The sequence below is a fragment of the Nannospalax galili genome, unplaced genomic scaffold (genome assembly GCF_000622305.1).
Source record: "Nannospalax galili isolate Female #2095 unplaced genomic scaffold, S.galili_v1.0 scaffold115, whole genome shotgun sequence".
NCBI classification, from domain to species: domain Eukaryota; kingdom Metazoa; phylum Chordata; class Mammalia; order Rodentia; family Spalacidae; genus Nannospalax; species Nannospalax galili.
Genome location: NW_008340588.1, coordinates 7487768 through 7511734, shown reverse-complemented (window position 1 = coordinate 7511734; position 23967 = coordinate 7487768). Strand labels below are relative to the sequence as shown.

The following is a 23967-nucleotide window of genomic DNA, read 5'->3' as shown; positions in this document are numbered from 1 at the left end:
GTTTTTACTCTTCCTGTTTCTTATCATAATTTACTGACTTTGAGGACTTCAGGTTGCTTTAGTTAAGATTATAGGCCAGGGGCTGGAGAGATGGCTCAGCAGTGAAGAATGCTGACTGTTCTTGCAGAAGACCGGGTTCAAATCCCAACACCCACGTGGCAGCGAACAACTGTCCGTAACTCCAGTTCTGTGGGATCCAACACCCTCTTCTGTCCTCCGTGGGCATTGCACGACATGGGTGCACTTACCTACATGCAGGCAATGCATGCATACACATAAAATAAAAATAATAAAAATTTTAAAAAAAATTATAGGCCAACACACACACACACCATGAAAGTTGAAAGGGGACTATTTTTAGGGGCAAATGGGATGACAGTGGGAGGAATCCTTAACAATTCTCTGTCTTGTCGTTAGCTGTGTCAGTTTCCTCAGAGTAAAAGCAGGAGTATATTCCCTGCCTTCTGTTCCTTAGATCTCTCTCTTTTCCTTTTTTCCATATCCTTCCATTTGTCCCTTCTCTTCATTTATTTGTAGAACAGAGAAAGGTAGTATGTAAATAATCCGTAAAATTCTTGTAGGAAAGTTCTGTAAGTAAAGATGAAGATAAGGTACAGGTGTACAATAGCCTTGAAGAAGCTAATTCAGAGTAACATAAGTTTTTTATTAAACAGGAGTTCAGTTAACTTTATAGCATATTCAGAATAAAGATAGGAAATGATGGCTGAAGAGCAAAGACAAATAGCCAGAAGGGGAAATGTCACAATATGAGGGGAAAGAAATTTCAAAATGAAACAAGGTAAGGACGATCAGAGAATGATTGTTTGTCCTATGAAAGTTAAAAAAGTTTTTTTTTTTTTTCCTGGAGTTACAGAGTTAGAGGGAGTGAACACTGGTTTTAGAATGCTTCCTCATTTACTCAAAGTTAATTTTCAAGACATGGTTATAAGTATATGTGTGGCTCTTTAGACCTTAAATTATAAATATGATGTTTTATTTATATGCCTTCTAATATGTTGTATATAATCAAACCTTTGGAACTTCATTCTTGACATTACATATTCTGTACCTATGTGTCATAATTACAGATTCATCTAAGTGGTTTCTTTCCAAAGCATGAGGCAGATCACAATTCCACAAGTCTCTCAACCCCTGAGAGAAGTTTCATCTTTATTAATAGTCGACCAATACATCAAAAAGACATCTTAAAGGTAATCACTTTTAGAAAGAAAATATCTCTTGGATCAGAAATTAAAATCGTAATTATCATTTGTCAAATTGTTAGACCACTTCTAAGAATTTTCTCTAAAATAAGGAAAAAATTAAATTATTATTAAGCTATATTTATATGCATCTCATTTATTCTTCACAAAAACTCTGTGAGTTGTTATTATCCCCATTTACAGTGAAAAAAAATTAGATGGTTTATTTTAATATTCATATTTGAGATAGCATCTTGCTGTGTAGCCCAGTTTGACTTTGAGTGCTGTGATTATAGGTGTGCACCACCATGCCCAGCTCATTAAATGACTTTCTGAAATATAGTAGCCAGAAAGTAGCAGGGTTTGGTTTGTACCTTAGGCCTTCTAAACTCAGAGACACTGATTTTTAACTGAAAACTGGATGTGTTATCTTATGAATGCTGGTGCTTCGCAGCATGGTGGGTTCGAGGCCTTCGAGGAAGTGCTCCTCCTACTCAGGAGACACTGCTTTGCCACATCAGCAAGTGTATCTGCTCAGTTCTAAGTTGAACCTACTCCTTTGGTAACATCTTAAGGTTGTCAGTACTGTCTTTATTTACATGTTGTTTTTATCTTTTATTCCTTGCATTTATTTCTAGTTAATCCGACATTATTACAATCTGAAGTGCCTAAAGGAATCTACTCGTTCGTATCCCATTTTCTTTTTGAAAATTGATATTCCCACAGCTGAAGTGGATATAAATCTAACACCAGATAAAAGTCAAGTATTATTACAGAATAAGGTAATCTTTTAAAATAATTATATTGATTTATCCTGTTTATAAACTTACACAGTCTTAAATGTTCCCAAAATAAAAAGACTTGCTTAATTATACTTTTTTATTGTTTTAAACATTCTCTCTTTTTCACACTAATCCCCTAATATTTATTCATTTATATTTTTAGGAATCTGTTTTAATTGCTCTTGAAAATTTGATGATGACCTGTTACGGACCACTACCTAGTACAAATTCTTACGAAAATAATGAAGCAGATGTTTCCTCAACTGACATGGTTGTTAGTAGAACAGCAGAAACAGATGTGCTTTTTAATAAAATAGAATCATCTGGAAATAATTATCCAGATGTTGATACTTCAGCTGTTCTGTCCCCAAATGATGTACATAATGATGGACCTAGAGAAAACACTGCTCATTGTTTAAATCAACCAATAAATGTTGATGACCAGTGTGATGATCATTTTAGGAGTGAAAATTCTAGTATCAATAAGGACACCAGAAGTACATTTCAGAATATCCCAGTGACTATTAGTGAAATGAGTGAAACTGGTTTTGTAGGTTCCAGTAAGCATATACACATAGAAAATGGCTCTAAGGGCCATGCAGATGAGAGTGGACAAAACAAGGAAGATACAATTCCTGAGAACTCTCCGGAAATTTGTGCAGAAGAGTGGAGCAGGGGAAATGTATTTAATTCAATGGGAGAGAATATTGAACCTGTGAAAATTTTTGTGCCTCAAAAAAGTTTAACATGTAAAGTAAGTAATGATAGTCACCCCAGTCTTGAACCAAAGAGTCTCAGTGATGGTCCCTGTAACAAAAAATCAAATGTAATAGATAACAAATCTGGCCAGCTTACAGCCTATGATTTAATTAGCAATCGAGTGATCAAAAAGCCCATGTCAGCAAGTGCCCTGTTTATTCAAGATCACCGTGCTCAGTTTCTCACAGAAAATCCTAAGACTAGTTTGGAGGATGCAACAGTACAACTGGAAGAACTGTGGAAGACATCGAGTGAAGAGGAAAAGCTGAAGTAAGTTTCCAGAGCTTCATGTGACCCAAATGCTCAGCTGTTTCCATTCTATATGACTCACTATTTCGGGGTTTTAAACTTGAGATTTATGGGAAAGCAACGTGGAAAATGTTTCTTGGGATGGCTAAAGTATCTTTTTTGATATCATATTTTTTGCTATTTTGGAAGATTAGGGGTATTTTACTTTTTGTTTAAGGTTTATTCTGTCTTGTTTGCATGATTATTGGACACAAACCTTCAGTGTTTCCTGATTTATTTTATACTGTTAAAGGTTTTTCATTCTCAAAGTCATAATAGTCTTCTTATTTTAAATGTATGCTAAAGAACTCTTCTGTAGCAGGATTTTTTAAAAGTTTTTACATTAGGATAGTTAAAAACCACTGTGCTTTAATATCTTGACTGTTCTGAATTTTAAATTGGTCTCCAAGATGTATCACATAATACAAAGAGCTATACTGTTGTTCCAGAACCAGTTTAATGATGTGAATGCCTATATACAGTATAACTTCTGGCTTCTAAAATTCATTTATTTGTTTGCAACTTATAAACTATATTGGGTATTTTGGATATGTAAATAGGCAAATTGATCTCTCATTAAAATATTATTTTTATCTTCAGATGACCTAAATATATGTCCCAAAATAATGTAATGGGTATTTTCAGCTGATTTAGTATTGTTGTTGGGGCAACCCTTTCCCTGGGTAGATGTAAACAGATGCCTTTCCACTTCCTCATAGGGCATCATTGACAAACCAAAGTATGATTCCACCAAAGTCCAACTTGGAGAACCAGTGAGTTTGTTGAGATTACCAAAAGAACATGGGTGAAGGATTACTTACAGGAGAGCGAGTGACCCCAAAGCAATTGCACCACAAAAAAGTCTTACTCCAGCATTAATATGGACTTCCCCATAGTTGAGCAAATGGAGTGCCCGCTTTGGGTAACCTTCCACCCTCTGCATTGCATATGCTAGCACCTCCCAAGACAATGAGGCCATATGCAGTTAGGTCAGACTCTCATACAGCTGGCTAGGAGTTGCTGGAGGATATGGCTTGAATCTCAGGTGAGGGTCTGGTGACCCCTCCCCTATGAGGGAATGTTAACAGTCAACAGGACCAATCTTAAGAGTCGCTTATAAGTCAACACAGCTGCTCAATTAGATGATGGCTATTATGCTTGAAGAGTGTGCTCTATAACAACACTATATATCAATACAAAATATTGCCTTTGAATTATCTGGCCCACCTGAAAATAGAACGTAGAATTATACCTACAATCATTTGTTGTTATCTAATATATCTTAATACGTCAAATATTTGGGAAATATTTAAATATAATCCATCACCTGCAGATCATTTGTAGTTAGTTTATGGTTCATGATAGAGGATATGGATACTTAACTTTTTTCATGTCTTTATTAGCTCATTTGATCTTATAGATAAGCTCTCATTTGAAAATAATGACCACTATTAGCACCAATAGCCTTCATAAATTAACTTTTCTTTTTGACTTTTTCTAAGGGAGGGTAATGTTTGTGTTTTGTTCTTTTCCAAATGTACATCAAGTAGACACACCATACAGTGAACCCGTTACCCCATTTCATGGCCATCTTCATTAGTCCTGCTTTGTCCCTAGCTCCCTCACGATCCTTCATTTCACTTACTATTATGAAGCATAATATGATAAGTATGATATCATCTATTTCATATATTTCAGTATATATCCTTAAAAATCAAAATATGCATTTATATTTTAAACATAGCCATAATATAATTGTCATAACTTTTTAAAAAGATGGGCTTTTCCATACCATTAGCCTGAGATTCTTCTCCTTCCTCTATGCCTCTGATGTGTAAATTTGGTCTTTTTATGGTGTCACACATTTCCTGCATATTCCATTCCTGTGTTTTCTTAAGTTTTCATAATCTTCGCTCGTGTGGTCTAATTCATCAGCTTTATCTTCCACTCTTGATATCTGTTTTCCATTTCATTCATTCTATTGATGAGGCTTTCTCCTGTTGTTTCTAATTGGCTTATTGAGTGTTTCACTTCCTTCTTCATTTCAGCCCGAGTAGTCGTCAATATTTGTAATTCTTTTCTGAATTCACTCAGAAGTTTATCCCTATTTTCTTTCAGTTCTTTGATTTCTTTGTGTGTTCTTCAAATTCATTGAATTCTTTTATCATATTTATAATCTTTATTTTGAATTCCATGTCCCGTGTTTTCTCTAAAGGGTTCTCATTGTACTCCTTTACAGGACCGTTGGTACTTCATGATGACATATTATTTGAGTTTTTCATGTTATTATTTTTTCGCTGTGACTTTGGCATGTGTATTTCTTTTGTAGTTTCTGATTCTTCTGTGAGATTCAAGCCTTCCTTTGTTGGGTTTAGGTCTGTTTCTGTTTGTATACTTTATGTGTCTTTGTTGTTTACTTGTTCGGTATGAAGCTGGTTGGCTTCAGGCTTTCTCTCTTGATTTTGTATTGGAGTGGATAGATGGCTTTAGTCCTGCTGCTCAGGAGTTCCCACCAAGGCCCAAGTCCTGTGAGGATCAGATGCTCTCAGACTTACCCCTAAGGTCTGGATCCCTCTAGTCAGCAGGCACAGTACAATTTGGGAGGCTTGCTAGGCAGAGGTAAGATTCAGGATTCTCAGGTAGTCAGGGAATGAAGATGGTCTCAGAAATCCTGGGCTGGTTGGGGGTGGGGGCAGCCAGGTATGAAGGCTGGTCTCAGGTTTGCAAAGGTAAGTTGGAGTTGGGGGCAGGCTGTGAGGTTTCTAGGGAACTAGACTGAAGAATGGTTGGTCTGAGTGCAAAGGATCAGGAAGGAGTAGGGAATCTGGGCCAAGTGGTTAGTCCAGAGGTCTTGGGTGCCAAGAGAAGTGGGCCAGTGCCCACACTGGAAAGGAATCCCAGGCAGGTTGGAGTGTGGGATCTTTAGAGCAGGCCTCAGAACCTACATCTGGGACCCAAAAAACATCATTCTTTGCTCACTCTTGATAAAAGTATGTGGTAGTCCCTCATCATTATTGTAACTGTTAAAACCAAGGGCATTATCTAACATGTAGAAAGTGATTACTGTGTTAATCTTGAGTTTTTAAACTATGAAAAGGGCTCTATGTTGTAAATGACATTTTTCATTTGCTCTAAGTCAATGCAGTTGAAATTTGGACTCCAGAAATAGAAATGTGCCAAGAAAATAATGATGGCTTGGAGTAAGTCACACCAATGTTTTATTAAAAAACAAAATGTTTTATTAGAATCTTTTGGAGCCAAGGGTCCAAGGGCCATGATCAGCTGAGTCCAAAAATATAATTAGTGAAAAGGTAGAGCAAAATGTCACACATAGGATTCGTGCATACCGTTTAACTTCGTTTTCATTTTAAGTTCTTTCCATAACCTTCATTGTGCACAGGATATAAAGTGGTGCAAGAGTAGACTCTAGGCTGGTTCAGAGATATGGTTCAGAAATAGAGCACTTGCTTGCCGTTCATGAGCCCTGGATTCAACCCCCGATACCACAAGAATAGACTCCTCTTCTTCAGTTCTTCAGTTCACCTTAGCGTCTCCTTTTTTCCTGTTGTCTTCCCATTTTCTTTCCTCTTCCTTTTTCCCTCTCTCCTTCCTTTCCACCCCCTTCCTTTAGTTAGGAAATGCTGCTTAGGGGCTTTGTGTACTTCAGACCCTATCTGTTGCAGTTAGTCCCTTCAATTATAAATAGAACACTTCCTACGCATAAATGGTGCAGTCTGCAGTTTTCCATGCAGCTATCATAAAATGTGATGAGTTTTAAAAGAAAGGAAATACAGGGAGTTATGAAAACACTTAGCACTGGGGCTTAATCTAATGTGTGAGACAGGAAATTGCTTCCCTGAATAAACCTTAACCAGAAAGGTTTAGGGAATTATCAAACTAAAAAGAACATGGTGTTGCCAAGGAAGTGAATAATCTCTTCTATGACACAGAGTATAAGAGTGTGGCAAAGAAAGATGGTCAAGGAAGGGCCAGGTCATGGATGGTTCTGTTAGCCTCAGCACTAGTTAGGATTTTCCAGTTGTTCAGTCTCTGCTGAAAATGTAGGACAGACTTTTGGAATGGGGGATACTTTCATTGTTTAATTCTTTTCAGATTGTTTTGTCCCCTTTCCTTCCTCTCTTTTTCTCTAGTGGATAAACATCCAGCTTTAAGCCCTGTGCCCATGGGTAGGGGGGTGGGAGTATCTCTGTTAATTGATGTTAATTTGAGCATTCATTTGCAGTAGGTATAAATATATTTCTACTTAACGAAGGGTAATGTTGCAATTGGGGTATTACTGAAAATGATAAACTTTATAATTAAACGTAACCTTTAATCTCAAAAACATCATTTGAATTGACTACTAGTCAACTCTGTGTGAATACTTTCCATTCAAGTTGCTAAATCCCTTAATGACATTAAATACAAAGGTAACAGCTGTTTTTACTTAACATTTACCTAATATTCTTTTGGACATAACTTTTTATATTTCCCAAGGAACTAATTAAGTTGACTTGTTGAATAAATCAAAAGATCAGTACCATATGTGAAAATTTGCACATTATAATTAATTACAAATGGTGACCTTTATCTTGAACTCATTTTCCACCCCATAGGAAAAGTCTCAAGTTTTGATGTCCAAGAACTAAAAATACCTATTTCTAGAGCCAGTGAAAGTAAACTATTAAAGATCATGTGTTTTGTATAACTAAATCATACCTCCATATTCTAAGTATAAGTGTAAAGTAAGAATTTAGAGTAGTAAATAATGAAATAATTGTTCATCTAGTTTACAATGATACAGGTATTTAAAAAAATTTCTTATTCAGCTAACCTCTAAGATTTCCTCACTTAAAAATACGTGCTGAGTATAAATGACATACTACGTTGTGGCCTCTTTGTTTCTTAGTCTCATTTTTAGCATGCATTACGGTTCTCTCCATAAAACCATGGGTTTTTTTTTCTTTTTTTCCATTGGAAACACTATTTTTATGAATATAATAATAAAATAGGATAATATTCTTTTGACATATACCTGGAAGTTCTTCATAAACATCTCAACAGGTAAGCAGGCATTTTGCTTTCTTATTTTGAGCAAGCCGTGGCCCTATGGAATAAATATGCAATAAAGTGTGTTGCTGTTTATTGCTTTATTTCCTGTAAAGTATATTTGCATAAGACTTATAAAAGAATTTAAGCCAACTTCTTAAGAGGAGACCACTTGCTCACTTTGGCAGCACATATACTAAAACTGGAACGATACAGAGAAGATTAACATGTGGCCCCTGTGCAAGGATGACACGCATATTCGTGAAACATTCCACATTTTAAAAAAAGAGTAGGAGACCACAAAAGTAATCTTAATCTTCTAGTTCTAAGCTTAAAACTTAATTTAAAAAATTTAGCAATATTTTATAATTACCAGTTTTTAATCAAATGTCCCATTCATTGTAGGATTTGTTTTGCTTATTTATTGTGTTTGTTTTGTTTTGTTTGCTTATTTGTTGTGTTGGTTATTGAACCTAGAACCTTGTGTGTGCTAAGCATGCACTCTTCCACAGAATGCATCCTCAGCCCCAGGCTTGTACTTCTTGCTAAAAATCAATAAACATCATCATCATTTACAGTGTTCCAAGCACTACTCTTAAGTCGTAACATGTTTTTACCTCATTTCTTACAACAAACCTATGTAAGTAGATGTAGATTATATCCACATGTTATAGATGTTTAATTTGCATTGTTTATACTGTTTCTAAGTAGTAGAACCATGCCAAATAGGCTCTTAGGCTCTCTCTAGGATCTGTGCTGTGGACTGCTCACTGTGCTGAATGAACACAGCAATGGTTTCAGTTCTAAGTGCATAGCAGAATCACCGTGGAGCTATTTAGAAGCAGAACTGACCAGCCTTAGCTCAGGTTGGAGAGTAGTAACCAGGCATCTTGATTTTTCACCAAGAGGGTAACATAACCACTATATTAGATGGCCTTTGGCTCCAGAAGCTTTATTTCACTTTTTGTTACTGAGAAAAAAAAGCTGTCAACTTTTTACGCACTGTAAATTTAAAATACCCGTTGGTTTGTACCTTTGAAGTTGAATTAAATGGCTTGAATATATTTGGTTTATTGTAATCTTATTTTTTCATTAATGGCTCTAAAATGAGAATGTAAAAATTAAAATTTAGTTATGAAACCATGATAAACTAAATGGTAGAGTTTTATTCCATATGTTATTTTAGTGACTGTAATTTTACTAGTATCTGATTACAGTAATGATTCATGTATTTAAATTTATTAATTTAATTACAGTAATGATTCATGTATTTAAATTTTGAAGTGCTCAGAGAACCATTTGTTCTATATTAGTGTTACAGAAAATTTATAAGGAACTCTTCAGATCTGGAATTAGCTATTAAATCATCTCTTTGTTCATCCTCTTTTTAAATTTTTGTTTTGTTTTATTTTGAGATGGAATCTTCCTTTGTAGAGCATTCTAACTTCAGCTTTCTGTCCTCCTTCCTCAGCCTCCCAAGAGCCGGAACTATAAGCATGGACCACCATGCCTAGCTCCCCAGCACTTTAAGGCATTCTTTAAATTGTGTAAAAATTTACCTACAGTAGAATGAAAAGATCTTAATAGTATAATTCAGTGCATTTTCAAAAATATATACACCTTTATTTTATTTTTATGTGTATGAATTTTTTGTCCATGAGTATGCAAGTACACCTATGCTGTGCAATGCCCTTCAAGGTCAGAAGGTGTCAGATCCTCTGGAATTAGAGTTACAGACAGTTGTTAGCCACCATGTGGGTGCTGGGAACTGAATCTGGGCCCTCTGCAAGGGCAGCCAGTGCTCTTAAGCACTGAGCCATCTCTCCAGCCCCATATCATTCATTTTTTAATCAATGAGTTTAAGTTTTATAAAAATACTAAATTTGTTAATTCAGTCACTGATTGATGAATATTTGGGGCTATTATGAATAAAATTGAGCTAGTTTTCAAATATTTGAGACTTTCCTAAATAACCAGTTTTACATTGTCAGAGAAAATATCTAAGTTAGATTTCAGTCTTTTGAAATGTATTGAGAATTTGGTTCACTGTATGTTCCATCCTATTGAATTCTCCATGTTGACGTGTAAGAAAAAAAGTCAGAATTCCGCAGTGGCTGCATGGTGGTTTTCTAAATAGTTATTTAAGTTGAAGTGGTTGACAATATTGCTAAAATCTGTAATTGTCCTGTTTTATGATCTTGTTATGCCATTTATTGAGGGAAGAAGGGGTTTATATCCCCAATTATGAGTCTGTCTTTATCTCTACTTTTAAATTGTGAGTTTTTGCTTCACATAATTTAAAGCTCTCTTGTTAGGTACACACATATGCGTTATTATAACTCTCCAATGGCCCCTTCATCTGTGATTATTTTGCTTCTTAATTTGCTTTACCTTATGTTGCTATAGCCTCTTGCTTTCTTAGGCTTCACATTTGCATTGTGTATACCTATTTTCATTTTTTTATACCACCTATCTATAAAAATCTAGCTCTAAAACACATAAAGTTGGGTGTGAATTTTAAATCAGGTCAACTATTCCTCTCTTTTCATTAGAATATTTGATCTATGCATTATAATAATTGACATCATTAGGGTTAGGTCTGCCGTTTTCTTGCTTGTCTGCTGTCTCTGGCTTCTTTCTCTTTTAGAGGGAGAGAAGGAGCTTTAGGTATAAGTGACTACATTTTAACATACAATTTTAAATTCAATATTGGATTTACATTATTTTTTGTTTTGTTTAACATATCATGCATCTTTGATCATAATCTAGTTAAAGGTAAATACTATATCATCTCAAATAGAGTCTAAAAGCCTGGTGTGACTGTATTCATATGGTCATCTTTAGGTCCTTAAACATTTATACAAAAGTTCTTTTATTTTTATTTTTCTAATTATAGCATTGATTTGAGTCATTTTGATGTTGGCTTCTGCTGACCACTTTTCCCTTGACCATGATTCATATTTTTCTGTTTTACTGCTTGAGTGATAACTTTTAATTGTGTAATGGACATTGTGGGTGATATACTTAAAACTCTGGTTTCTGTTTACTTCCTCTGAAAAGTGTTAATTTTTTGGTGTACCACATAAGTCACAGATCCTCTTGAACTTGTGGCTTTGCTTTACATTTTATTAAGAACTGTTAAGACTTTGCCCTGATCCTAGAGCAACTTCCTTAGTCCTAAAATACAGGGTCTTTTTCCACCCTGAGATATGGCCCTTCTCCAATTTTAATTGAAAGCCCAAGGTGTTTACCAAGCCATAAAAACATGTGTAGCTCAGACACAGACTCTCTTTCCCCTGCACTGGGAAGCCCTGAAATCTCTGTTGTGCTCGTTAGCCTTTTAACGATTGTTTTCCTGTGGGCTCCCACACATGGGATTTTCTGGGATTTTCCCTTTTGATTTCAAGTTATTCTGGAAGCAGAGATGTGTGTTCTGATGGCTAAAGTTAGTAAGAGTGCAGCCTGTTGACAGTTCTTACCACTCTTCACCCCCTTAATGCTGGGGTCTGCCCTCTGGGTAATAGCTATGTAGGTGTATAAATCTAAATCTTTTCCAATTTTAGCCTGCCTTTGACTGCTTTTCAATAACTGATAATCAGTTCTGTTTTATCTCTGTTCTTAGATATGAAGAAAAGGCTAAGAAAGACTTGGAACGATATAATTATCAAATGAAGAAAGCCATTGAACAGGAGTCACAAATACCATTAAAAGATGGCAGGAAAAAGATGAAGCCCACCAGCACGTGGAGTTTGGCACAGAAACACAAGCTGAAAGCCACATTATCTAACCAGCCAAAACTTGATGATCTCTTTCAGTCCCAAAATGAAAAAAGGAAAAGTGAAAATATTAAAATAGTAGAGATCCCCTTTTCTATGGAAAGTTTAAAACTAAATTTTAAGAAACAAAAGCAAGTTGACTTAGAAGAGACAGATGAACTTTGCTTGATCCACAATCTCAAGTTTCCTGATGCGTGGCTAATTACATCCAAAACAGAGGTCATGTTACTAAATCCATATAGAGTAGAAGAAGCCCTGCTGTTCAAAAGACTTCTTGAGAATCATAAACTCCCCGCAGAGCCACTGGAAAAGCCAATTCTGTTAACAGAGAGGTATGGTGAAGTAATAGAACTTTTAACTCAACATATATATTCACGTGAGGTGAGAAGTTAAAGGTTAAAAGTTGAAGGCTATTTTCAGTAGGTATAAGTCATATTTATAGAAAATTATTTCTAAACTTTAATGAAAATAGTTGCTTATAAATAATTTTAGAATATTCCTGGTAGTTTACTTCTACATTTGATGAATGTGAAGCTCAATTCTCCTGTACTTTGATGACTTTCCTAGGGTATTTTAAAGTTAGAATGCTATGGTTCTCTTGAATTTACACTGCTGTAACATTTTCAGAAATATGTCAAAGTGGAATTATGCAGTTGCTTTCAGCAACTGTTGCCAAAATTTTGCCACATCTTGTTTTGTCCACATACATGTGTGCACACACGCATTTCCTTTCATTGATGAAAGTATGTAAGAATAATTCCTAGTTTTACATCCTTCAGTATATCCATAAAAATAGTTTCTTACCTTATCACAAATGTCTTTTTCATACCTTAGCAATAATAGCTTTGAGTTGTTCCTCATCAAAAAGTGTTTTTGTAGTTTCAAGATTTTAAATTTGATGTATCCACAAATTCTACACATTAGTTACATCTCTTGGCATCTTGCAGTTGACTTACTACATAGTAGGCAGTTTTTCAATGGGATAGTCTTTTGTCTCTTTACTTTCTTATGGTAGTGTTTAACCTTTTTCTCTCCCTATTTTTAACTGGAAGTTATCTCAGGAAGGCTGAGTAGATTTATATTCTACTCTCCAGTAGGACTTGTTAATAGAAGGCACTGTGTGCTCTCTACCTCAGCATTTACTTGCTTCAGATTAAGAGAACCCCATCTTCTCCATAAAAGTTCCCTTTCTACCTTCCTATTTAATGGTTTTGCCCACTGATAATAGTTGCTAATTTTAAGCTTCATTGTAAGATGTGTTATTTCTTTTTTTATGTTTTATATGAGCAAATTGCTTTATATATAAATGAATAAATACTAACTATAAACATTTCTTTTTTATGCTTACATTTCAGTCTGACAGAGACACTGATATATATAAAGAGGCTAAAAATCTGAAGTTTAAAAAGATAGTAAAAAAAATACTAAAAATTTGTTCTCTAGAATATTTCATTAGATAACTTTCAGAGCCTCCAAGAATAAAGCAATACTCATGTATAAGATGTGTTAAAGACAGTGTCAGAACTGGAGAGATGGCTCAGTGGTTAAGAGCACTGACTGCTCTTGCAGAGGACCCAGTTTCGATTCTTATCACTCACATGACAGCTAACAGCTGTCCCTAACTCCAGTTCCGGGGCATCTGACACCCTCTTCTGACCTCTGCGGGCATTGCACAACATGGGTGCACCTACCTACGTGAAAGCAATACACTCATACACGTAAAATAAAAATAATATATTTGTTAAAGATATTATCATTTAATGGAGGGAAAAATAGGGTAAGAACATGGAAAAATATCTGTTTAAATCCATCTTTTTAAATAAGGCAACTGTGACCACTTTAAAATGTAGATTCTTTCATAGTATTTCTTAAGACTGGCTTAAGAAACTTGTCAAAGGAAGAATTCAAATGTAAGTAGTTAAAAAACCCAACAGTACTTTTCTCTCTGTTTTCTCATGAACAGCCTGGGCACATCTGACTTTTAAAACTTGTTTGCCTTTATGAACAATGTTTATAGATTTTCATTTAGATTTCAGAAATCTTTTTGTGTCTGTCCAAAGAATAGCTTTTCAAAATATTTCTGGGCCAGGCGTGGTGGCGCACACCTTTAATCCCAGCATTCAGGAGGCAGAGGCAGGAGGATCTCTGTGAGTTTGAGGCCAGCCTGGTCTACATAGTGAGTTCCAGGTCAGCTGGGGCTACAGGGAGACCCTGTCTCCAAAAGACCAAAAAAATATATATGTATATGTTTCTGGAAAAAAAGTATTTCTGTATGTGATGATCCGTCACTTAAAAAGAGAAACTGTTTTGTGTCCATGTTATCCTGAAAGTAAGCCTTTTTAAACTGAGCATCAGCCCTAAGAAAATCGTGATTCAAAATCATTTCCGCCCCTTGAAAATGGATTGTTCTCCATATTTAATGCTGCATGTTTTTCAAAGCTGAATCTTGGACTGATTACCTCGTTGTATTGACAGGGTAATTGAGGATTGGGTTCAGTTTTCTGAACAGAATTGCAACCTAGTTGGATAGTTTCTGTCTGAATAGAGTAATTTACCCCGTATCTATAAAATGCAAGGTAAGTGATCATAATAAGAGCAGCGACGGCCACTGCCTGTTGAGCACTACCTATGATGGAAACTGCTATGCCCTTTCATGATCTTACAAGGTCACCCACATTTTGGCAAGAAGGATACAGAAACACAGAACAGTTAAATAGCTCATCAAGGCTTACATTTCCAGTAAATAAGCCATAGATTCAAGATTCCAATGCAGACAGCTTAACTGTGCAGTCTGCACTATTAAGTGACACACTATCATCCTTAATACCAGCTCTCAGATTGACTTCAAAATGCTGGTTAGATAATAAGATAGAGTGTACCTGACATGTAGCCAAAGCTCTCTGATATCTGTTCTTACAGTCAGTGGAGTCTTAAGCCATTCAAAGCTGAAAAGCCATTTGTATTTCCAGAGGGAATGGAGTTGTAATGACAGTGCATCAATCCTGAACTGAAACATCAGTGCCTTGCATATCTAAGGCCATTTCTTTAATGTGATAGGTACTCAGATATCCATTACATGAAAGGAAGATTGGTCACTATTCACATCAGCCTAAACAGACTGATGTGGTGACTCTTTTGTAATGACTATTATGAAGTAGTGTGACCAAACCTAAAATGAGTGTGAGAAGCTTGATTTGTCCCCTAATTTTCAGCCCCCTCTAAATTTTGTCTAGGGTCTTATTTTATATACCATCTTTGTCAAACATGCTTGCTATTAAACTGAAGAATGCTCTCCCATGCTCTGGATTAATAAACTTACCAGTATTTGAGGAAAAATATGTATATGTAATCTTTCTGCTACTGAACAAACCTTGAGTAGCATTTGGGAGTTGAATGTAACCACTTGAATAACTTGACAGTGTATTCTTATGTGCTTTTTATTTGTGGTAGTTGTTCTAAACACATAAAAGGTATTCTTTGTAAGTAAAGTTTTCATTTGTATTGAGAGAAGGTTGAAATTGTCTTTCTGTCTGTTCTTCCTCCTATGCACAGTAGGCCTTTTATAAACCACTAGGAGAATGTAGGATGCTTTCTCACAGGCCTGTGTCTATGTTTGTATTATAACACTTTTCAAAACACCCGTGGATTAGCTTCCATAAATTCTCTTATTTTGATCTGTATATCCAGTAATTTAAACTTACTGATTTTCTTTTTCAGTGTTTTTAATGGATCTCATTATTTAGAAGTTTTACATAAAATGATGACAGTTGACCAGAGATGCAATGGAACAAATTACTTGTCTGATCCTCGTCTTACAGCAAATGGTTTCAAAATCAAATTGAAACCAGGTATGATAAAAATTAATTTAGTATCTCCGACTTGAAAAAAGAAATATTATTCCAGGGGCTACACTTTGCTGTTGTGATATATTTTTGTTTCACTAAAAGTCATTGTTAGAGCTGACTAATTTCAAAGGTAATGTCTCTGCCAGATCAAGTGCCAGTGGAATTTGCATTTTCTTAACTGATCAGATAGGGAATTTTATTGTATATTGTGCTAGCATTTGACACAGAAATCAAGCTATCTTCTTTGTTTAACTCAATTATCAATTTTTTTTTAATTTTTAAAATATTTATGCATTAGAGCATTTCGCTTGCATGGACGTAAGTACATCCATGCATGCAGTACCCGTGTAGGCCAGGAGAGGGTATTGGCTCCCCTGAAGCTAGAGTTACAGACAGCTGTTAGTAACCACTGTAGGTACTGAGAACTGAACCTATGTCCTCTGGAAAAAAAACCCATGTTTTTAATCACTGAGCCACCTCTGCAGCCCTCAAAAGTCTTCTTTAGATGACGAAACAACTAAATGTGTGAGGTTCTAGAATGGCCTAATAAAAAGGTTGCCTTTTTTAAAATAAACAAACAAAAAACAAACAAAAAAGCTTTATTTCTGAATGAGCAGACACTTCAGAGTTTTAGGAACTAGGAACCTTTACAACAAAGAAGCAGTTTATTCTTTTCACAGCACGAACATTCCAGAAGTGATTTGTCAAGTGTTTAGAAATGTCTTTATTGAATTTTTGCGCATTTCATATAATCTTAGTCAAATTTACACCCCCTTCCCCATTCATGCACCCCCCCCACCACTACCACCACTGCCAGATTTCAGTTTGCTTTGCCAAGTGGCATGGAGCATGGGCAGTCTCACTGATAGATGATTTGGTTCCATGGCTTTGCCTGATAGATTAAAAAGAACATGTATCTGTCTGAAAGAATCCAGTTTTCCTTGCTGGCCCTTTCTCCATTCCTTTCTGGTTTCCATACTAGTCTTCCTTCTGCCCTAGCTCCCTAGACTACTTCTTCCCTTCATCTGCTATCTAGTGACACAGAGGCACCATGAGGAATTACTTCAGTGTCAACCCTCCATTGCCTAAAGTTGCCACACCCAAGATATAGAAAAGATTTGTAAAGGAATGTTTGCACTGAGGCACAAAAGAAATTAAATGACTACAGTGTACAGAAGCATAGACCTGGGTATTCATAGAAAACGTTTCAGTGTTTCCAACTTCAAGTAATTGTATTGATCTTCTCAGTTTTAAGCTCCTTACGTCCCACCTCATCTCAGACTTGAGATACAGACTACATATCCAGATCACAAGTTTCTCACTGTTTCTTCATGAGTAATAACTCTTTTTTAAAAGTATATTTTATTTATTTTTATTTTATGTGTGTGAGTGTATTGCCTGCATGTATGTAAGTGCACCATGTTGTGCAATACCCACGGAGGAGAGAAAGCATCATATACCCTGGAATTGGAGTTACAGATGGTTGTTAGTTGCCATGTGCATGCTGGGAATTGAACCTGGGCCCTCTTCAAAAGCATCCAGTGCTCTTAATTGATGAGCCATTTCTCCAGCCCCATCTTCATCAGTAAAAACCCTTGAACAACTCTTATGTGCAGAGCACTCTTCCAAGAGTTAACATCTGTATTAGTTACTTTTCTGTTGTTGTGATAGATCACCATCACCAAAAGAAAATGTTTATTTTGTTTTACGGTTCCAGAGGGTTAAGGGTCCATCATGGTGGGGAGCCATAGAAGCAAGCAGCAGACACGGCTCAGGAACTGGAAACTAAGAACTCCCATCTTCAACCACAAGCATGAAGCAGAGAGTGAACTAGGAGTCAGGCAGGCTATGAACTCAAAGCCTGCCGGTGACACATTTCCTTGCCTAAAGATCCATGATGTTTCAAACAGAGCCACCAACTGCGGACAGTGTTCACTTACTTGAGACTATAGGGACATTTCTCATTCAAACCCCCACAATATATGATTTAATTTATTTCCCTAATAGCCTATGAAGTAGGTGTTATTATATTTTATAGATGAAAAATTTGAGGCATAGAGAAATTTTCTCAAGAGAATAGTTAGTATTAGAATCAGGATTCACACATCTGCCTTTGGGTTTAACTCTTAGCTTATTAGTTAGCCTTCCTATTGATTTTGGGATAGTAATGTCACAAAATAATCATAAACACTAAAGTAACATAAATCTGTAGGCAAAGCTGGGCATGGTGGCACATTCCTATAATCTTAGCACATGAGAGACTGGCAGGAGGATTGCTACATTTGAGGCTAGCCTATGCTGCACAGTAAGTTTAAAGCAATATTGGGCTATATAGTGAGATCCTACCCCCAAATCTGAAGCAAACAAACAAAAAGTAAGCTGTGGTGTGGTACTAGCTGTCCCAATATCCATGTCCCTGTCCTCCGACCCCTTTTCAGACCTGAACTAACTTGCAGTCATTTTTCTAGTCCTATAAATACTTTCCTTGGGGCCTCTGGCATCTTTTAATTTGAAGTATGCAACAGAGTGTGTGTGTACACCGTGGCACACATGGAGGTCAGAGAACAAATTTATGGAGTTGGTTCTCTCCTTCATCCATGTTCTTAAAAGGGAAAACTTGTCAAACCACTTACTCGTTTTCCTTGAAAATTAGGAATCATTTGATACAATTTTATGAAATTCTTCAGAGATTATAATTGCATAGATTAAAGTTCTCTAAGTTTCTTATCTGAATTTTGCAGACATAGAAATAAAATTATTGTTCAGTGTCCTGATTTGTTGAAAATTATTTTTAACCCATATTCGCAAATTCTGTGAAAGGTGTATGATTTTCCAGTGCAAATGAAGTATTAAACTGTTCAATCTAATAATATAAAATGTGTAGAACTAACAATAGTTTAAAAATACTTTTAGACTGATATGTTTGGATTTTTTATACAGTAGTGAGGTTTATTTTTATTTATTTGGGGGAGGGGATGGCTGTGTCAAGGCATGTGTGTGGATATCAGAGGACAGCATGGAGTGATTTCTCTCCATCCATGTTTACATGGATTCTTGGGATCAAAATCAGGTTGACAGGCCTGAGGCATAAGTATCTTTACCAACTGATCCATCTTGCCAGCCCCAAATCATGGCCCTGCTTTGAACTGTTGATTAGTTAGTTTTAAGACAGGGCCTTACTATGTATCTCAGGTTGGCCTCAAACTCAAGTTCCTTCTGTTTCAGCCTCCCAAGTGCTGGAGTTAGAGGTATGTGCCATCATGCCTGGCTTGAGTGCTTTCCTATCTCTATAAATATGTAAGACACAGCTCAGTAAATACTGTTACTTCCTGCTTGCCTATCTTATACTGTTTCGATTCCCATTTAAGGTCCACTAGCTCTCAAACTCATTTCAACACCCTTTATTGAACTCTGTAGCTCATCTTTTAATTCTTGATGACATACCATCTCATCTTACTCTCCAGTTGCTCACTGGGAAAAACATTAGCTTACTTTCTCTGTTTAGTCTACTACCATTTCATCTGCCATCTAGATCCTAGGGCACCCGTACCTGGGAACCAGTTAGAGATGAGAGCTTTTGAAGTCTCAACAACTATCAATATCCAAAGGGGGACTCTTCCCTTCTAGGTAACATGATACCGATTTTCAGTATTAAGAATACTGTTATATAAATGTAGCCAAATTAAACAAATGCATCCTGTTTTCTAAGCTCATGTATTGGTGCTTTGGAATATGTTCTGTTATGGGTTATCTGTACAATTATACATCCAATGCCCTTCAGTTTTAGTGACTAAATTATTTTATATAGTTTAAGAGATAACAGCAATTTCAAACATTTTCTTAGTCAAATTTTTGAATAAGCATTACTATTTTTATTTCTTCAAATTCTATATTTACAAGAAGCTGCCTGTTTTTATTACTTACTGAAGATAATCACAACACTAATTTCAGCCTTTAGATTAGATACTAGAACAGTAGGCTAGAGCTTGAAGTGCAGCAGTTGCAAAAATACTTAAACCATTTTTATTTTAATAAATATCATGGGACTTCATTTTCTCTCCAAAGTAAGAAATGTTCTAAGCAAATGTAAGGAGAAGACCAGCAGTAACTGAGGTTAAATTAAATTAAATAAAGCACATGTGGTGTCAGTGAGCACTTATGACTTAATGTGAAGACTTTTGGGAAATTATTTTTTGTTCTTCACTAAGGAACAAACTTTGTCCTGATATATTAAATTCTTATGAAGGTTCACTAAGTGTTTTAACAGTGATTTTGTTTCCAATGGATGTGTTCTGGAATATAATTTTAACTAACTTAACTGTGTCTCTCTATTTTTTTTTTTCTCTCTCAGGAGTTTCCATTACTGAACACTACTGGGAAATAGAAGGAATGGCTACTTGTCTCCCATTCTATGGAGTAATGGATTTAAAGGAAATTCTTAATGCTATATTAAACAAAAATGCAAAGGAAATTTATGAATGTAGACCTCGAAAAGTGATAAGTTATTTGGAGGTATGCCTTATTGAATTACATAGGCTGGCTAATTTTTAAGTCACTAATCATTCCTTAATGAAATAATAAGCAAATATTTTTTTAATATTTTATTCTTTATTATGTGTATGAGTGTATTGCCTGCATGTACTTAAGTGCACCTGTGTTACACAATGCCCACAGAAGTCAGAAGAGGGCATCAGATTCCCTGGAACTGGAGTTATAGACAGTTGTTAGCTGCTATAAGGGTGCTGGGAACCAAACCCATATCCTTTGCAAGAACAGCAGTACCCTTAACTGCTGAGCCATCTCTTCAGCCCCTAAACTTTTACTTTTGAAGACAGGGTCTCATTATATAGCCCTGGCTGTCCTGGAACTTACTATGTAGACCAGGCTGATCTCATTCACAAACATCCTCCCCCCAAGTGCTAAGATTAAAGGTGTGACTACCATGCCCAGCCCAACAGTAAATGGTTTAAAGGAGTAATAGTTTCTAAACTGTTTTCAAGAAGGAAATAATATTTTTTAAAACTTCATTAAAAATTTCACAACATAGACTGGTTGTAGCATCCTCTCTTGTACATAATTACATAATGTAATTCTTAGGCATATGTAAAAGTCTTTTACATTGAGGTATTTTGTAGTGAAGTTCTTTTATTAATTTTCTTAAGTAACCCCCTTAGAATGGACTCCACATTACCAACCTTCATGTCATTATCTAAAATGCATTGTGATAGGATTATCTTAATCTCTTCAAAAGGAAGAGAAAGATCTAAATTTTTGAATAATAGACGTTTTACTTTTCTGAACAGCAGCTACCAAAATGAGAAATGTAAAATTTGGTTAAAAAAGTAAATTCAGAGCATGCTGGATTTGCTGTTTACATGTCTGGAATTCCAGCACTCAGGTGGCTAAAGCAGGAAGAGAATCATAAATTCACAGCCAGCCAGGACTACACAGCAAGACCTTATCTTAAAAAAACAAATGACAACAGAATAACAAAAAGAAGGCTAAGGAAGTTTATAAACCTTAACACATCCAAGGATAAAGTCATGGCAAGAAAATAATCATGATTACCTCAGTGTTTCAAGTTATAAATGTCTCTTTTCCATCAAGGTCTTCCTGGTGTTGTTTCTAACAACAAACATGAACTCTAATAGTTGGTTTATTCCTCCTTTAAAAATGAGCTTGTTGTTGTTGTTGTTGTTGTTTGGAATACATGGCATGCCTTTTCTCAAGGTCAAACCTCATCAAGAAAGCTGGCCTGTTACCCTTTCTGTATAATATATTCAGTAGTGGTCTCTTAATCCCTCAGGAGGTTTGTCCTGTGGAAACTCCCAGCCATTTGTAAGGGAAATTCAACACTAAGGTTTCAAGAAACTCCAATGTCTTTTTCTCAGGAGTCAGTTAATATGAACTTTAAATACAGTTCAGGGAATTGTGGGTAGTGTTTTGTGTACAGAAAAACCATGTGGAGAAGAAATAAGATTTCAGAAATAATGGAGAAAAAAGTTGTTACAATTGGGCTTAAATACATTTTGCTGATCTGTACCTCACCACATTATGGTAGCTAAATATGATTTTTTTATATGTATGAGTATATTGCCTGCATGTATGTAAGTGCACACATGTTGTGCACTGCCTGCGGAGATCAGAAGAAGGCATTGGATCCCCTGGAACTGGAGTTAGGGATGGTTGTTGGCTGCCATGTGGGTACTGGAACTCGAACCTGGGTCCTCTGTAAGAGTACTCAGTTCTCTTAACTGCTGAGCCATCTCTCCAGCCCTATGGAGATTTTTTTAAAAGAACATATGTCCCAATCACAGAGATGCTTCCATTCCAGATCAATCTGAATAAGATTAATCAGAGATAAGGATAGGAAAGGCAGAAGTGAACCAATAGATGAGTGTATTTAGAAGTCAAGAAGGAAAGAAAATTTAAAAATTAGTACTGTCATGTTCTGTTGAGGATAATAATTGCTAGAAGACCATCAAGTCTGGTCATAGACAGCAGTGGTCAAAGTGAAGAAAGAAAGATTCAGTTGAAATAAAGAAGTAGAATGCTTAGAAAGATGATGGATCTATGGCTAAAGAAAATAATGTTAAGACTCAAGCTCCCTGGAATATGACAGTTTTTTAAATATTAAAATCTAGTCTTGTTGACAATTCTTATCCCCCAAACCCTCATTGTCTCCCTATCTGAGAAAACAGCATTCCTATACCAAATTTGTGGACATTATCTTTGATTCTGCGTGCGTCATGACAAGTCATCAACTACCTCAAATGTAGTCAGGAATCTAGACATTCTTCCATCTCAGCTTCTGTCACCCTAGTCACAGTCTCTTACCAGGACCCCCTGGTGACCTCTTGGTTCTATTGTCCTACTTCACACAGCAGCCAGACTCTTATGTTGTGAAATACATGAGGCTTTGTTTAAAGCAACACTATTTACTTCCTTGTGTATTCAGTTAAATTCCAGTTGCTTGCTGTCCTAGAGAGTGTGTTGGGCTTGCCTGATTTTTGAATATTTTTATCTACTTGTCGGTAACTGTGCTGCACCCATACTGAACATTCTGTCTGCTCTGTCTGAAATGCTTTACATTGTTTATGATCTTTACATGATCATTGAAAAGAAACTTTAATGTCATCTCTTTTAGTAAGTCTTCCCAATTACATAATTTTGGACTAGTTAATTGTGTGTCTTATTCACTCACTAATGTTTTGTCTTATCTGTTTTCTGTTTCTCTACATTAGAATATAAATTTCTTATTCACTTGGCCACCACTGTGTGCCCCAAATCTACAGCATTGTTGGTGCTTAATATTTATTGCATGAACAAAATGAACGTCAACTTTTGGCATGTTAGGGTAATAATTTGTTTTCTTCTGAGTATATCGTGGTGAATGTGTGACTTTTCTTTTCACAGGGAGAAGCAGTTCGTCTATCTAGACAGTTGCCGATGTACTTACCAAAGGAGGACATTCGAGACCTTATCTCTAAAATGAAACACCAGTTTGGAAATGAAATTAAAGGGTGTGTTCATGGCCGCCCATTTTTTCATCATTTAACCCACGTTCCAGAAACTCTGTGATTAATGTTTGAAAAATTTCTTACTGCAATTGATATAAACCATTTTTGTATTATCATATCAAGTGCTTATTTTATAAATGAGGATTCACTGACTTGTTTGTATACTGAAAAGAGCTTTAAACATTGTAAAAATATGTTAATAAATAATAGGCACTATACACTTTATTCTTAGGCCCAACCTGCATACTAACTGTAAGTTGCAGGTTCCATTGTAGAAAGAGGGTAGTACTCTTGGGTGGCTGGTTTACTAGGTCAGCTATGTTCACCCATCTCACAGTCTCAGCTGGCACTTCAAAGAGAGATTGTTAGTCCTGTTTAAATTGGGGCGGAGAAGTAGGGAGTGAGAGGACATGACAAAATGAAGTTCATAACTTCATCTGAATGAAATCCTACCACTCCCATCTTGTGGTAATGGGTATTTCTGCCTCTCCTTTATGATAATCTTTGCACTTTGGGATCAAAATCTGCCAGAGAGCATGGGAAAAATCTAGATTTTTTTTTATCAGAAAATTTAGGTTACAATAGTTTTTTTGACATAACATCCCTTCATAAACCAAGGCAATTTTCCAATATTTTTCAAAAAATCAAAACGTTTAATGAGTGCATTTGTTGTTAAGATATGTTCGAGTGGATGTAGTATCTCATACTATCTGTAGTTCTTATGAGTCACCTCAAATTCTTAAGAT

At 35.9% G+C, this 23967-nt stretch overlaps 1 protein-coding gene and 1 non-coding gene across 5 annotated transcripts in view; both read left to right on the top strand.

Annotated features, from left to right (window-relative positions):
- Pms1 (PMS1 homolog 1, mismatch repair system component) overlaps positions 1-23956 on the top strand; it is a 90501-nt gene extending 66545 nt beyond the window's left edge. For 2 of the 4 annotated variants that reach the window (XM_029564754.1, XM_008835626.3), the window contains 7 exons: positions 1089-1211; positions 1841-1984; positions 2148-3013; positions 11703-12188; positions 15574-15704; positions 20053-20213; positions 23118-23337. In XM_029564754.1, the coding sequence (XP_029420614.1) occupies positions 1089-1211; positions 1841-1984; positions 2148-3013; positions 11703-12188; positions 15574-15704; positions 20053-20213; positions 23118-23282 (2076 nt within the window). In that variant the 3' untranslated portion in view covers positions 23283-23337. Of the gene's footprint in view, positions 1-1088; positions 1212-1840; positions 1985-2147; positions 3014-11702; positions 12189-15573; positions 15705-20052; positions 20214-23117 lie in introns of all 4 variants that reach the window. The other 2 variants (XM_008835627.3, XM_029564755.1) reach the window with 2 other exon arrangements.
- Positions 8253-8361, top strand: LOC115070779. Its single transcript, XR_003849908.1, has one exon. It is a non-coding gene; the product is annotated as a U6 spliceosomal RNA (small nuclear RNA).
- Positions 23957-23967: the final 11 nt, after the last annotated feature.